General features: G+C 38.7%; 1 protein-coding gene across 1 annotated transcript in view; it reads right to left on the bottom strand.

Moving 5' to 3' along the window:
* Positions 1 to 7,481: 7,481 nt before the first annotated feature.
* Positions 7,482 to 15,125, bottom strand: part of ZPBP (zona pellucida binding protein) — a 31,938-nt gene continuing 24,294 nt past the window's right edge. Inside the window, 2 exon segments of the mRNA XM_087747782.1 lie at positions 7,482 to 7,573; positions 13,823 to 14,000. Coding sequence (XP_087603908.1) covers positions 7,482 to 7,573; positions 13,823 to 14,000 — 270 coding nt within the window.

The raw sequence follows: 15,125 nt of genomic DNA, 5'->3' as shown, positions 1-15,125 counted from the left end.
CAGATTTAAGTACTGTATCATTGCCTGTCCTGTTGTATACATGCACCATGGCTAAAACATTACATTTCTGTTCTAGTTTCATCATATGAGGGTTTTCTTGGGGTTTTTTTGGTTTGGTGGGTGGGTTTTTTTGCTTATATTCAGTTTAGTGGGCCAGGAAAGAGCCAGCATATGACAAAATGTTGACGTTCTCACTTTTGAAAAAAATGGAGTAGAATATGCTTTCAGAGAACATGCGCTCATTTATGAATATTGCTGTAGTGTAGAGGTGGGTCAGCTCCTTCTCTTAGTTCCACTGGTGCATATCTACTGGTCCACAGCCAAGACAGCTTGGAGCAGTGGGTAATACGGAATGGGTCTCTCATAGCTGTTGTTATAAAAATTTAATCGGACAAAATCAATTCCTAATATTCAGTTCAGACATAACACATTTCAGCAGGACAAATTCCTCTGTGACGTAAACAATATCGCATCGTCCAGCTGGTGGAAATGATGGTAAGTAACCACATGGTATCGTTAATGGAACGCGTAACGGACGTGGAGAAGTGCGGCTTGGAAGGACTAGAGCAGCCAAACAAGCCTCCACTGATGTGGCTCCATGTTGTTAATCCGTGGGTAGGAGAGCTGGTTAGTAGCTGCACCATTCCCTAGACCCTGCTTTTGCCACCTTGCTGGTGCTGGGTCAACTTTTTGATCCTTTCTGGCAGTCTGTACAGGGTCTGTGACACTCTGTGTTGAGGAGAAAGGCTTTGAACCAGCTCTTTGAAGCCATCAAAGGATTTCTAGCGCAGAAGCTGACCCTGACTGCATGTGGCATGAATCGCATCTCCCTGCTTCAGCCACCAACAGCCTTTGCTTAGATTCATTTTGGTTTTAGTTTAGTTTATCACCAACTCCTACATTACGTCTGCTTTGAATACCTGTTAAGGCAACAGATCAAGAAGACACTTAAACATGGGCTTACCTTTAAGCTTTTGCTAGAGGGAAGACTTAATGAATCAATATGTAAAGCCAGAAGACTATTGCTTAAATTCCCACCTACCCTTTTGGTACTCACTCCTGTGGTGGAACCTGGTTACCAGGTTTCATCCATAAGAAGCATGATTTTCTGGTACTTCTGAAGACCATGGGACTTCCGCCAGTGACTTCAGTGGATCCCAGTAATCACCTCACATCTGTATTTTGAGCATGTGTCTGTCTGTTGCTGGGCGTTATTTTCCCCAGTGATGGTATGGGAGAGGAAGAGGAGTGACAGAATCAGAAACTGAAGAACCGCCTCTTGCACAGACAGTCCTGTGGCAAAGTCATGCGCGGTATTAGTCTAGTCACAAGAAGAACTCGAGAGGGGAAGACAGATTATTGGATTTAAATAGTTTTAAATCACACAAAAATCAAGTGAATAAGAACTTTCTCTGAAGTGGATGTGCACATATGTAAACATTGTACTGGAAACGCTGTTCTCCAGTAGCTGGAATTCCTAGCAGCGATACAGGAAATATTACACCTGGGTTGTCACTCAGTCTGCTGGTAGCAGTGGAGGGTGACGCAGAGTACAGATTATTTTCTTTCTTGGAAGAGGGGAAGAAGTGTTTTATGTGTTGTTTGTACCAAAACCATAAGTACAGTTCCAGATACAAACATAAACACTTGATTTTGCCATTTTATAAAAAGAGTACCTTGTTCGTTGTATACCTCTCATTAACACAGTGAGACGTTGCGTATTTGGCAGTAAAGGAGGTCTGATTGGCTAACAACTGTATTATTTTAAGTATACCTATCCATTTCATAAGATTCAGTAGTCATATGACAGAAAGCTAGCTCCTGAATCTGTAGGACCCGTGCCTCATGGCTATGTAGGCTTCTGCTTACTGAAATCAAGTATCTGCACAGCTCTGGGAAAGTGCCATGAGTGCCAATGGTCTTCCACGCATGTCCCTGCCAGCCGAGTGGAAGTACCCACGCAGGAAGCGGCTGTGCGACGGCTGTGCGACATGAGTAAGAGCAGTGAAGGTGGACTTGCAACTCAGTGTGGCGTTGCCTTTCCAAATAGGCTGCTTCGTGTCGCTTTAAGAGACGCGTGTTTTCAGTGAAATTATGAGAGACTCAGAATTTGTGTCTTTCAATGGATGGCCATAATGTTTAAGTTTTTGGAAATCTCACCTCGGACTAGCCACCCTTTGCTTCTCCTTCACTGGACGTTCTCGTTAAGCTTTATACTGTTTCCCAGGGCTTGAATTTCTGTTCTTTTGGGAAGTTCTGTCTTTATTGAAGTAGTGAGTGCAAAGTTAGAGGATATTTTAGTGTGTGTTTCTAGTGTAGCTTTTATAAATATTTTCTATTGCACATTTTTTCCAAAATCTTCTTCCGGCTTTCAGTCCTGGTACCAACGTATTAATGTCATCTTTACTGTAGTAATAGGTTTGTCCTTTCCCATTTCACATGGAATTTCCTGGGCAAATTCATCTTGACACCCAGCTCTGTGGGTGGTTTCTTAAAGAGATCATATTTCGAGATAGAATTATCTTTCTTTTTGAGAAATAAACTTCAAGTTTTTCGAGATCCTTTTTTTTTTTTTTATGTAGCAAGGTAGAAGTCATAACGAGCTTTGGACTTCTTCTGAGATGACTGGCCAGATCCATTTTGGCCTGTAGTATTACCACATGAGAGCTCTTTGGTTATCCCTGAGATGGGGAGGTGGGCTGAGGGACTTTTCCTGGGCAGATCTCATCAGCCTCGCCCAGTTGTGGAACCGCAGTTGGCACGCAGTGTGTTGCGGGTTAACCCTGGTAGTTAGCTAAGCACCACACAGCCGCTCACTTACTCCCCCACCGCCCACCCCCAGGCGGGCAGGGGAAAAGAAAGGAAGAGTAAAAGCAAGAAAACTCATGGGTCGAGATGAAAATAATTTAATAAGCGGAGAAGTGGAAGAAAAAAGAAAAAACAAAACAAAAGAAGTGATGCAATGGCAATCACTGACCACCTCCCGTGGGCAGACCGGCAGACAGCCAGTTCCCAAGCGAAAGATAGCTAACCTTACCAAAACGTCGCTCCTCTCCGTTTTACTGCTGAGCAGGACGTTACATGGCATGGAATATCTCTTTGGTTAGTTCGGGTCGCCTGCCTGGTTGTGTCCCCTCCCAAGCTCTTGCGCGCCTCCACTCTACTCGCTGGGCGTGAGTGAGAAACAGAGAAGACCTTGATGCCGTGCACAGGCTGTTCAGCAACAGCCAAAATACTGCTGTGTTATCAGCATTGTTTTGGTCACAAATCTAAACCAGAGCACCATACCGCCTGCTACGAAGAATAACTCCGTCCTGGCCAGGCGCAGTACAGGGTGGTACCGTCGGCAACCCCAGCACAGAGGCAAACACACCGAAAGACCCTGAGAGGCAAACTCCAGCAGGTGACCGCACCAAGCAGCGTGTGGGCCTCCGGCAGCGGAGCTGGGGAGCCGAGATTTGCAGTCTGCCGCGTAATGTTCCTTCGCATAGACAGAGGCTTAAAACAGAAACCTTCCTTTCTCTTTATAGGAGTGGCAAATGAGAATGTGAAAATTAAAAGATATAAAGTTAAAAATTAGCCATTGTGGAATGCAGTTGGAAACCATTCACCTTTAAACTAATTTAATCTCTAAGCAAAAAAAGTAGAATTGCTGTGGTGGCCACATGTAGTTATCTAAATGTTATGATTTGGTCATGTAATACACCTGTTCATATTTAACCTTAAAAAATAAGAGAAGAGCCACCTGCATCACTTCTGGTGAAGCTAACTCCAGAGAATATTGGCTTCTCTGCTGAAGCCTAGGTACTCAGCTGGTTTTTGCTTCAGTGCAAACAGTATTACACACTGCATATGAGGAGTTCTCCAGCTTTGCAGGTGGGTTGTGTCTATAAAAGCTCTATTTCTGGACACGCTGATAGCTCATGAATAATTTTGTATTTTAAAGTTTGTTGCTTGGCTAATGAATATTCTTCTCAGATATTCTTATGTAGCTGCATTGGCATGAATATGAGATTTCTGCTTCTACTTCACTTGCTTCTGCTTATTTCCCAGTTGAAATCAAGACAAATTAATTCTTGGTTTGGCCTCGTCCATTTTTGTTGGAGTGCACTGTACATGAATTTGGCTACAAACCTGTGTAAGTAGGTGCCTGAAGAGATGATATTCTAGATGGTTTCAGGTAATTATAAAATTGCACAGTTAGTATGCAGTAGGATTCTTTATACTACTCATTTAAACCACAAAAATGGAAGTGCTGGTATTCCCTTAAATACTTATTAAAAGAGAAAAGGGGAAAAAGAGGAAAGATATGAGATATGAGTCAGAGGAGCTGAGCGTTACGATAGGAATGTTCAAAAAAAGAAAAACATAACTACAGTGTCATACGAGTATGTCATAGGGAGATTTTCAAAGAATATCATAAGAAAAGTAAATGAGAAATGTATTTGGGCACAAATTGAAATACAGGAAATTCTAGTTGGAGATGAAAAAAAAAAAAATCATACAGTAAAGGTGGTTGAATCCTGGAAGATGTTGCCCAGAGATGTCGTGGAGTCTCCATCCTTGAGGATGATCAAACCCCGACTGGACGTGGCCCTGGGCAGCCTGCTGTATCTGAACCTGCATTCAGCAAGGTATTGGACTAGATGATCTCCAGAGGTGTAAAATTGAAAGCCAGGTTTAAATGACATTGAATTAAAGTCTTTAGTACAAGTAAGAAAGAAAAAGATATGATAAAAGGTTCCCTCACTTTGGAAAACAATCTCTTCTGTTCTCATATGGTGTAATATAAACTATACTGTCATGACGGTAAAGTATTTGATGTTACTTTTGATGGTAACTTTAATATCTAAACTATGATAGCTCCATAATCTGTAGGAGGCTTTGAAAGGCACGTATTATCTAAGAATCTAATGCAATCCAACTAAACGCTCCATTTATTCCCCTTATCAGGCAATGAATTTTCTTCACAGCCTGTGTTACCATGGGTTTTCTGTCTGCAAAAATACACCTTCTACCCTGTGTTCCCGCTGCATTAAAAACAAAACACAAACTGGGGAGACAGCATTGAACTGAGTATCACAGACTATTTTTCTGGCTATCCAAGAATTCAAATTTTTCATCACTTTTTGATAAAAGTAAGTACTACTTCAGAAAGTTTATAACTTGTTCAGTTTTGAGAAGACAGCCATTCCTTCCCAGAATCCTTTTTCCTCTTAAAAAATACTTACGCTCAACCACACTGAAAATGTAAATTTTCAGTCTTTTGAAATGACACATTAAACAACTCACACAGCAGAGAAAAAACAAACACAACCTAGTATGTTTTTTCAATTGCTCATATATAATGTGTGTCTCATTCATTCTATACGCTATTAAAACAAACACAGGAAAACTCCAAACTTGTATGTCAATGATCGGTTACAGAGAAGTCAGAAGGTTTTATTGTTTACCTGTTGAGGCTATGTGGAAATACTGATATGGAATATTAATTAGCCAGTGAAAGGAAAGCAGTGACACAATTAGCAGCACAAAAGCTGATGTTTAAAAACAATCAACTCTCAACTCACCAGAAATGCTTGTTAGGTTGTTCATGTTAGGTTCATTTGGGGATATTAGCTAATAGTAATGCTATTTCTGTAACACGTAACAGTTTCCTGCTTTTAAAAAGACGACTGCTTTTAAGAAATATACAGCATAATTAAAGCTATTGTTGAAAAGAAGGGGCAGACTATAGTAATGGAATAGCAAGTTAGTCTTGTTGAGTATGTATAATCTGTCGATTGTAAATGTTGAGTTTGCCACTTACATTCATCGGTAATCTTGTCAATTTAGTAGAACTCAAGAAGTTAGCCTGCTTCATGTTTCTGTGGCAAAACGGGAAAAATATCACATAAAACAGTAAGCGCTCCAGTTCCAGCAGGATACAGAGCACTGCTGCAGATTTTGAACAAACTGCAGGACCATCTGCAAAAGTGGAGTGTGCCGAGTGCTTCTGTGTGCGCAGATTTTACCTCGTGGCAAAGAGGTGAATTTATGAAAAATGGTGAAAACAGGAATGCAAATATCGGTTCACACACAATGCGGAAAAATAGCAAACACATAGCAGATGTAACATGAGGAAATGAAAGCAAGTTTAAAATGTAGTTATTTTGGGGAATAGATAGGCAGGGAAACCTTTTTCCATGGTTTTATATGCAAAGGAATGTCTTTCTTCTAGCTCCGACCATACAAGAGAATAAACCTAAAATATTTTAGCAATGAGAGATGTATATTTGTGTATATACAGCATGTATGCATTGACAAATAAGATTTCTTTTCTTGGTTAAGCCAGCATAAACCAAGAGTAATTTAGAAGCCCAGGTTAATACTGTTAACTGAGATCAGGATTTCTTCCACAGATTGCACCTATAGTAAAGAATCTGTACTTGACTGCAATCAGTGAATGAGAGAGAACTTTCACAAATACTCGTGTAAAGTGTTCATAGCAGGCAGAATTAAAGACAAACCTTTATAACCACTTAATTTACTTTTTCCACTAAGCCTTAAAGGGCATGCAAACTTTGTGAATTGAAGTGAATTTCACCTACCAGGAGAACCAACAAACATTGTTTCTATACTCTGCTAAAATCTATAAACTCTGTATTATTTATTAAAAACTTTGCAATTTGCATGGGGTATGATCTGCAAATACAAAACAAACAGGATTTTAAACAGGATTCTGTTACTGAATACCAACTTAAATAAGGCTGTTAATGAATGACAAGGAATGCATTGAGCCAACCACTTAGTAATTCTCAACAGTCTTACAAAAATAAAGAAGATGCGTGTCATAAAAAGTACCATGATATTTTATGTTACTGTTTGTTTTCTTCAGGTAAGAGCAAAAGTGTTATGCTCAGCGTGGTATCTTTAAAGGTGGAACAGATGACTGACCCACGTGGAATTTTGCATTCTTTGGGAAGAAGTTACCAACCGGTCAGTAGTGATATTATAATTCATCTTCAAAGAAAGTTTTTAGGATGTTTTTGCATTTGAGGCTGCATTGCAACATTCATCACCTTTCAGTGCTGGATGTACACCATGAGCTGTTCACTACAATCCTCTTAACCGATGACGGAATGGACAGGTAGATGAAAACTACAATATAGACTCCTTTCACCAGTCCGTGTCGAGAGGAGCTGAGGTCTATCAGCAAAGGATTAAGTATGCAAAATACCTCTACTTTTGTGTTTTCTTCTTGTGATTTAGTTGGTTGTCTCTATTGGTATTAACCTAGCAGATATTCTAAAGACCTTAAAAATGAAGTAGTCCTAAGTGGTACGACCTAAAACATTTTACCGATATGCTGATGAATCATTAGTTCTTAAAAACGAGTGTATTCTATTGATGTAACCAAAACAATCTGCACACATTTTAAAAATATTTATTAATATTACCACGTTGAAATACGTAAGAGCTACTGCAATATCCCTCAGCCGTTAGCACTTTGTTGCTCCATATATCAAACTTCTGTCGCACCGAAGACAGTGAATTCCATTACTAGGATTGTATGATCCTGGGCTGCATACAACTATGGACAAAAAAGCCAAGGAAAAAATGTGGAATTTAAGTGATATTAATAAAAAGTATTTTAAAATGCATCTTTATCTGTTTGAAAAAAGATCAGATTTTTTCCAGCATTCTGCTAGTTGATGATGAAAAAATTGTATATATTTTATACATCATCTATTTATTACACCGTATTTTTGTCTTCATTACTTTTCACTCCATCTACCTACAGCGAATATGTCCATCAATTACATTTTAATATGGCCTATATCCAATAATGTTTTAAATAAACTGCTAGAGCTGCTTGTGTAAGTAATAGAAGACGAAATAAAGCTGAAATCTAAGCTCAGATAATTATTAAGAAATAGTGCAAAAATAATACATCAGCCAAAAATCAGTGTATGATGCAGAACAAGTGTTCTGAATGAAACATTTGTTTCCTGTTGGATCACATTATGCCATTTGATGAAGTCTGTACAGTCATCTGCAGAACGACTTCTTCACAAAAGACTAACTCAGCATTATGCTTTTGGCAGAAAAAAGCAGAATTTGAGCTATTTGGTTTTGACTATCCTGAATCATACTTCAGTCTGGCAATGGTAGCCTTTCTTTAAGATAGATCTTTAATTAACAGCATTAGCATTCAGTATGCAAAGGTAATTAAGACCTTCCTTTTGCAGAGTCGGCGCTTACCTGGTTATTGGGTTTTGCCTGGCTTAGTAATCACTTCTTAGTCACTACTGCACAAACCTTCAGCAGGATTTTCGCTATTTGGGTTGGTTTATCTTCGTTGGTTGAGGCTGGCAGGATTCACTTGATCCCCAGTGGCTGTTATTAGCTTGCCTAGCATTTTTTGCCACTGCTATTGACTGAAGAGGGTTTTAGAGGTCGTATGAAATGTAAGAGAGAAAGGAGCCCTCTGCAGATGATGTCAAAACCTTGCCTTTTTTGTACATTAGTATGGGCAGACCAAGAAGAGAAAAAGAAAGCTTTACAAATACATGTAACTAAAGGCATTTTCCAACCTTTCTGTTTGGAAAATCAATCGTCTTGTGTACCAGAGGAATAATTCTACTCCTTTTATTGACGATTATAGGAACACTTCTAGTAAATCCTTCAGAATTTTCAGTTTATTTAATTGGAGCAAGGTAGACTTCTCTTACAATGGGATAAAAAGTTGTTTTCTCAGAAGCATCATCTGTTTGCTATCTAGCAGAAAGCATGAAAAAGAGAAAGGAATCTGAAGTAGGGACCTGTAGCTTATTTAGCCAGCTGCTGGAACGTTTCTTTAACTGGGAAACTTCACTTGTTTCAATCTTTTCACTAATGGAAAACTCCTATTGGTATACCTTCACTTCGAAAGTATAAACATCTTAGCAAAATACTCTGTCTTCACAGAGTATTTTACATACTTGCCACTTCACACCTCACAAACTGAAATGCACACAACGTCTTAATTTGTTCTTTTATCCTATAAGCTAACTAGTATTTTGCACTCTCTTCTGATTTTTAGGACTGTTTCAATATTCTGTTGAATAATGTATTTCCTTTTGAACTTTCAAGTTACTATGTTTCGGTAATATAAATAATCACCATACTGTGAGAAAGAACTGAAGAAAACCAAATTAGAACTGACTATTCAGTATCTAGTCTACTAAAAATACCACAGAAATCAAGCTCTGCAGAATAATAATACAGGACAAAAAATATTTCATAAAGCTAGTACAGGGTATGATTATCAAATTGTATCTCCAGAGAAGCCCTAAGAAACATAGGATATTTTGTACTGTATTAATCTCACAGCTGCATCTGATTAAAAAAAAAAATTATAAAGTAGAAAAATTCTATTTAAAAATTTTGATGACATGAAAGTGACTCAGTTGTCTATGTAAACTAAAATTTAATGGTGGATCATACCTCATGTAGCTGTTACCAAAATATTTAATTAACTTATTCTGGAATAATGTGCTTTATTTAACATAAAACAGGGCTTTAAAATCAGAAAAACATTAAAATTAAGATAAAATAATTTTAAATAATTTCTAAGATGTTTGTACTCATCAATTCTGTTTATTCAAGACTGTTTTACAGAGGCAGAAGACTAAATGGGATTATTAGTCAGCAGTAACTCCATGTCTTTAAGTCATTGCCTCTACAAAATCACTTGGTAAAGGGTTCTGCCTGATAACCCTGGTTCTGGTTCTGGTACCTGATGAGCAAAATTTTTATATTTTTTACCACCAGTGTTTTCTGCCAAAAAGATTTCTGTAAAGATAGATACATCACACAGTGACTAATCAGGTTAACATGTTTAATTGACTAATTCAGAAAGAGATTTAGACTACAAAATGGGAGCAGAAGGTGAGACAATAGCTCAATATTTAATGCAATTTTAATATAAAAGCAGAGGGGGGAAAAACAAAATGAGGATATAGTATGATATAAAAGAACATGAGACTGAAGCATGGGGAAGAAAATGAATGCAAGTTCTAACACAGGAGATTTAGATTGGTAGATGATGTGGTAAGTGAAAGGGTTATGCTTAGTGCACAAATTGTGTGATGGCAGTGTGAAATAAATGACGCATTGTTCACAGAGCACTGCACAACAGCATGGAGGAACCGGAACTACTAGAACACTACGTGAAACTAAATATTCTAAAAATAATAGAGGAAAGAGAACAGGTGTAACTGAACATCCAGCTATTTTGCGGTATTTAAAAATAGAGTAGGTTTGTTTATGAAACCTGCAGAAGATACGCATAGGGGTTTTTTATTTCTCCATGTTCTCCATGTTCTTGGGCTTACTCCATAACCTTTTCCATTATGTCATATCCTTATCAAGACCTGGAGACTAGAAACAGTTGCACTATTCAAAGGTTAATGTATTTAAATTAGAAAGTCTGAGTAACATGTGTTTCCATGTTCCAAACTAGAACTGGCCCATGAAGGAGTAACACAGATGATAATCTGAGGTTTGCAATGTATCTGCGGTGATACCCGCTGGTGCTAACTTATGGCTGGTAAGAAATGTATTATAAATTTTTCAGAAAAGGAAAAAAGAATCCAAGAAACCACAGAACAGCTGATGAGACTGATATACTATGTAAAGATTTCATGAATGACCGCTGACACACATGCAGGTAAGCGGAAAGTAATAAAATTTGATGGTTTACAATGAAGATAAACACGTAATTAATTTGAAAGCACCTGATATGACAGCACATACAAATGTAATAAACTACAGAAGAATACAATTAGAATGAAATTTAAAAAAGAGTACTGAATGATGCTTAAAAGGGAAATAAGAATTGGAGAGAAATTGCTAAAGGGATTGCTCATGAGCTTGCTCTTAGACAGACTTTACTAAATATTTCTGCTAACAAGATTATCAGAAGAAGTCCCAATGAACTATGCTGAGAACGAAACTGGGAGAAGCTGTAAACATGGACAAGATTTAAATAGGCAGGAAGAAATAAAAGAATGAGAAAGGCCTGTATATTTGTTTAATTAAAGAGGACTGTGAGCACGATCAGTCACAGTGAAAAGGGGAAGCGTGATACTGTTACATCATTTGAGAGGGAGCTTCTTAGGACCAAAAGAAAAGCACTAATGATGTAAAAGGCACTGGTAAGAGCTCATCTGAAATACCATGTTGAATTCGAGTCACCCCTGTGCAAGAATATTAAACTCAAAATAGGGCATGTGAGATAGAGGTTTGCTGAATGCAAACTCTTACAAAAGCAGATAGAAAGTAGTTGTCTTGTTCTGATTACAAAATAGGAGACAAAAAAAATCTACTTAAGCTAAAGGGCATTCTCCCCATCAGGGCAATGAGCATGAACTTTCCATGAATTAATTTAGATTGAAAGCTTGATCTTCTAACTACAAAACAAGAGTAGCTAAAGGGACCAAAACTCCCAGATAGTTCTAAAATGGACCTTAAAGCTGTTCTAACTGGATTACAGGACCTGGTTCCTGCAACTACAAGGGAAACTATTGGATAACCCAAGAAGTTGAACTCTGCTGTACTTCCATGGAGGTGTGTTTATCAAAATGTTTCTGTGAGTAAGTGCATGTTTCGGAAAAAGCTCCTCCACTAACAAAGATACAGGGAAAATATTTTATTTTCTATTTAAGTAACAGATCTAGGGATTTTAGCAAATTACAACTAATTCTCCCATGTTAGCATGGTCTCCTGAGAACTACTGCATGAAGTTTGAGGCACTGAAAACAAATGTAGAGAACCTATAGTGGACAGTAATCAGGGTGAACAGAGGTCTATCGAACACGACCAAAAAGACTGAACTTGAGGTGGTTTAGTTCAATGAAGACAATATCAGAAAAAGAAAATGGTCAGACTCTTCTAGGATATACAAAAGTTGTTTCAGAGATGAAAGTTAACAGAATCGTTTCCAGATTTACTGAGACAGAACAAGAAGTAACAGGTGTAAACTACATCAAGGGAAATTACATAAGTATCTTAGAAAAAAGCTTTCCAATGGTCAGGATATGCAGGACTGAGTTATATTTCCTTGGGAATCTATGTAGTCTTCTGAGGTTTTAGAGATTATGCAGGACACATCTGTCAGGAATAACTGGAGCTCCTATCTTGCCTTGAGGTAGAATGATAAGCAGAGGACCCTTTCAGTTTTACTGCCTATGACACGGTGTTTTGGATTCTGGGAAAGGAAATTGCTAATTTTACCGAGAGGTCAACTAAGGAAAAGTGTATGTTTAAGCATGCTGACAGAATGACGTCCTCAACTACGGGAAGCAGTAATCAGTCAAGTTTCTGGGCTGACTGTTTCAGATTCTTAGGTACCTCAGATGTGAAAGCTTGCCCCTGTATCTGCCAAAGAGGTGTCTGTTATGATCCCAGCTGAACAGATCAGCTTCTTGGGTTGACACTGGTGTAGGGCTGTGTAGTGTTTCTGTCTAGTGCAGGACGTAAAGGAGCACGGCATCTAAGAAAATAGTATTAATTTTTACTACTTACGTTGAACAGCCACCAGAGCTAAGATGAAAGTTGTGCTTTGAAGAAAAAAGGAATACAAATTAGTTAAGAATGGAGTAAGATATTCTGGGGGAAAGCCCAAAACAAAACTGCAGTCTGCACAAAACAAATCATCCTAAAGAAGACATGCTTTTCTAAACCTGATTTTCATGTAGCTTTCCTTGAAATCATGTGCAACAATATGCTGTATTACAAGAAATGTAATAAATTTTATATTTATGTATATCCCTTCCAGATATTTGTCACTTTTTCCTGGAAGACATGGACCAAAAAATTTAAGTTCCTTCTGATGAAGACAACAAATTGGAAAAAAGGATCATGGAAACATTTTGCATGTCCTGCAGTTTTAGAGTTGTCTCTGTCTTCTTCCATATTCTTATTATTCCTTTTCAAAGTGTATTCCATTCTGTAAACTGTCGTTCAATATGTAATCCAGTGTTTTCTTTCACCATTGCTAGGTCTGTAGGGAATCATCTCTGTCAAAAGCTTGACTACAGATTTATTCTCTATGTGTCTTGTCTTCCATTGTTCCCTTGAGACTTCAGGCTCAATATTTGGGAATCATATGAATAACCTTTTCTTGGGCGAAATGCAATCTGCCAAAGCCACTCTTTAAAACACTGATCCACTCCTTAGCATCTAAATATCACTAATTTTAATATTACAAAAATAAAATTACCAGAATTCATTCTCCCCCTTTCCTTATTCTTCCAGATGGATCACAAATTTTTACAAATTTAACTTTATTTTCAAAGCTATACAGAGTGATTATTTTATCTATTATTCTTACTTTACTCAGCTCTGGAATGTAGCATTTAAGTTTGTAATTAGATGAAAGCATTGCATTATTATGCCCCCTTTTATAAATTTAAGAACAAAAATAATTGTCTTGTTTGTCTTACCGTAAAACAGCACTTGAAACATACCTCGTCAGATTACAGATTTTCTGTGCTAATTCCAAAAAACCCCACTGCTATCTAGAGGTCTGAATTTAATCTGATTGATTTTAATTTAAATCAGTCCATAGAAATTGTGGGTCTGGATTAAAGTCTAAATCAACAAGGTTTTAAGAAAGTTCTACCCAAGTACTAACCTGATCTAGTGCTGGTTACCTTGACAGACTTGGCAGGATCACAACCCAAAACAATATGGCATAACAATTTTATAGTTAAATAGCAAAGTACTGAGTTCAATCAGAGCAAAAAACATTGTTACAGATTTAATACTTTGTATGATAAATGAATTTGTCACTTACCACAACACTCTGGACAGCCTGGATGTATTAGAGCATTCATTGCATACCCTGGAAAGCAGCGATCAACCCATACCATTTGCAGAGTACCTTCAATGTAGTATATTTCAGGCAACGGTTCAGAACTTTTCCTGCTAACTTCCACTTGTTGCTTAAAAAATGTCTCTATAAGGTGTTTTGCCTAAATTAAAACAAATACTATTTTTTCAGAATCTTTGATGGAAAGAGGTCAGAATACAAGAAAAGACAAAAGAATGTGAGTATGAGCTAGGATTAAGATTTAAAGGATGTATCACTAAATCTTTCGATTATAGCTGAATGGAAACAGGAGGACAGTCTGATATTCTTGGATATCACAGAACCACAGAATCACAGAATGGTTTGGGCTGGAAGGGACGTCCTGAGATCATCTACTCCAACCCCCCTGCTAAAGCAGGGTCACCACATTGCACAGGGTCATGTCCAGGCAGGTTTTGAATATCTCCAGAGAAGCAGACTCTACAGCCTCTCTGGGCAGCCTGTTCCAGTGCTCTGTCACCCTCAAAGTAAAGAAGTTTTTCCTCATACTCAGATGGAACTTCCCGTGTTTCAGGTTGTGCCCGTTGCCCCTTATCCTTTCGCTGGGCACCACTGAAAAGAGTCTGGCCCCATCCCCCTGGCACCTGCCCTTAAGATATTTGCAAGCATTAAGATCCCCTCTCAGTCTCCTCTTCTCCAGGCTAAACAGACCCAGCTTTCTCAGCCTTTCCTCATAAGAGAGATGCTCCAGTCCCCTAATCACCTTCACAGCCCTCTGTTGGACTCTCTCCAGTAGTTCCTTGTCTATCTTGAACTGGAGAGCCCAGAACTAGACACAGTAGTCCAGATGTGGCCTCACCAGGGCAGAGTAGAGGGGGAGGATAACCTCCCTTGAAGTGCTGGCCACACTATTCCTTATGCACCCCAGGATACTGCTGGCCTGCTTGGCCGCAAGGGCACATTGCTGGCTCGTGGTTAACTTGTCCACCAGGACTCACAGGTCCTTTCCGCAGAGCTGCTTTCCAGCAGGTCGACCCCTAACCTGTACTGGTGCATGGGGTTATTCCTCCCTAGGTGGAAGACCCTACACTTGCCTTTGTTGAACTTCATTAGGTTCCTCTCCGCCCAACTCTCTAGCCTGTCCAGGTCTCACTGAATGGCAGCACAGCCTTCTGGTGTATCAGCCATTCCTCCCAGTTTTGTATCATCAGCAAACTTGCTCTGTCCCTTCATCCAGGCCACTGATGAACAAGTGGAACAAGACCAGACCCAGTACTGACCCCTGGGG

This window comes from Nipponia nippon, unplaced genomic scaffold (assembly GCF_047370975.1).
Source record: "Nipponia nippon isolate SJK-2023a ecotype South Korea unplaced genomic scaffold, ASM4737097v1 scaffold_1, whole genome shotgun sequence".
Taxonomy (NCBI): Eukaryota; Metazoa; Chordata; class Aves; order Pelecaniformes; family Threskiornithidae; genus Nipponia; species Nipponia nippon.
The sequence above is the reverse complement of the archived record's forward strand: the minus strand, read 5'-3'. Positions and strand labels throughout refer to the sequence as shown.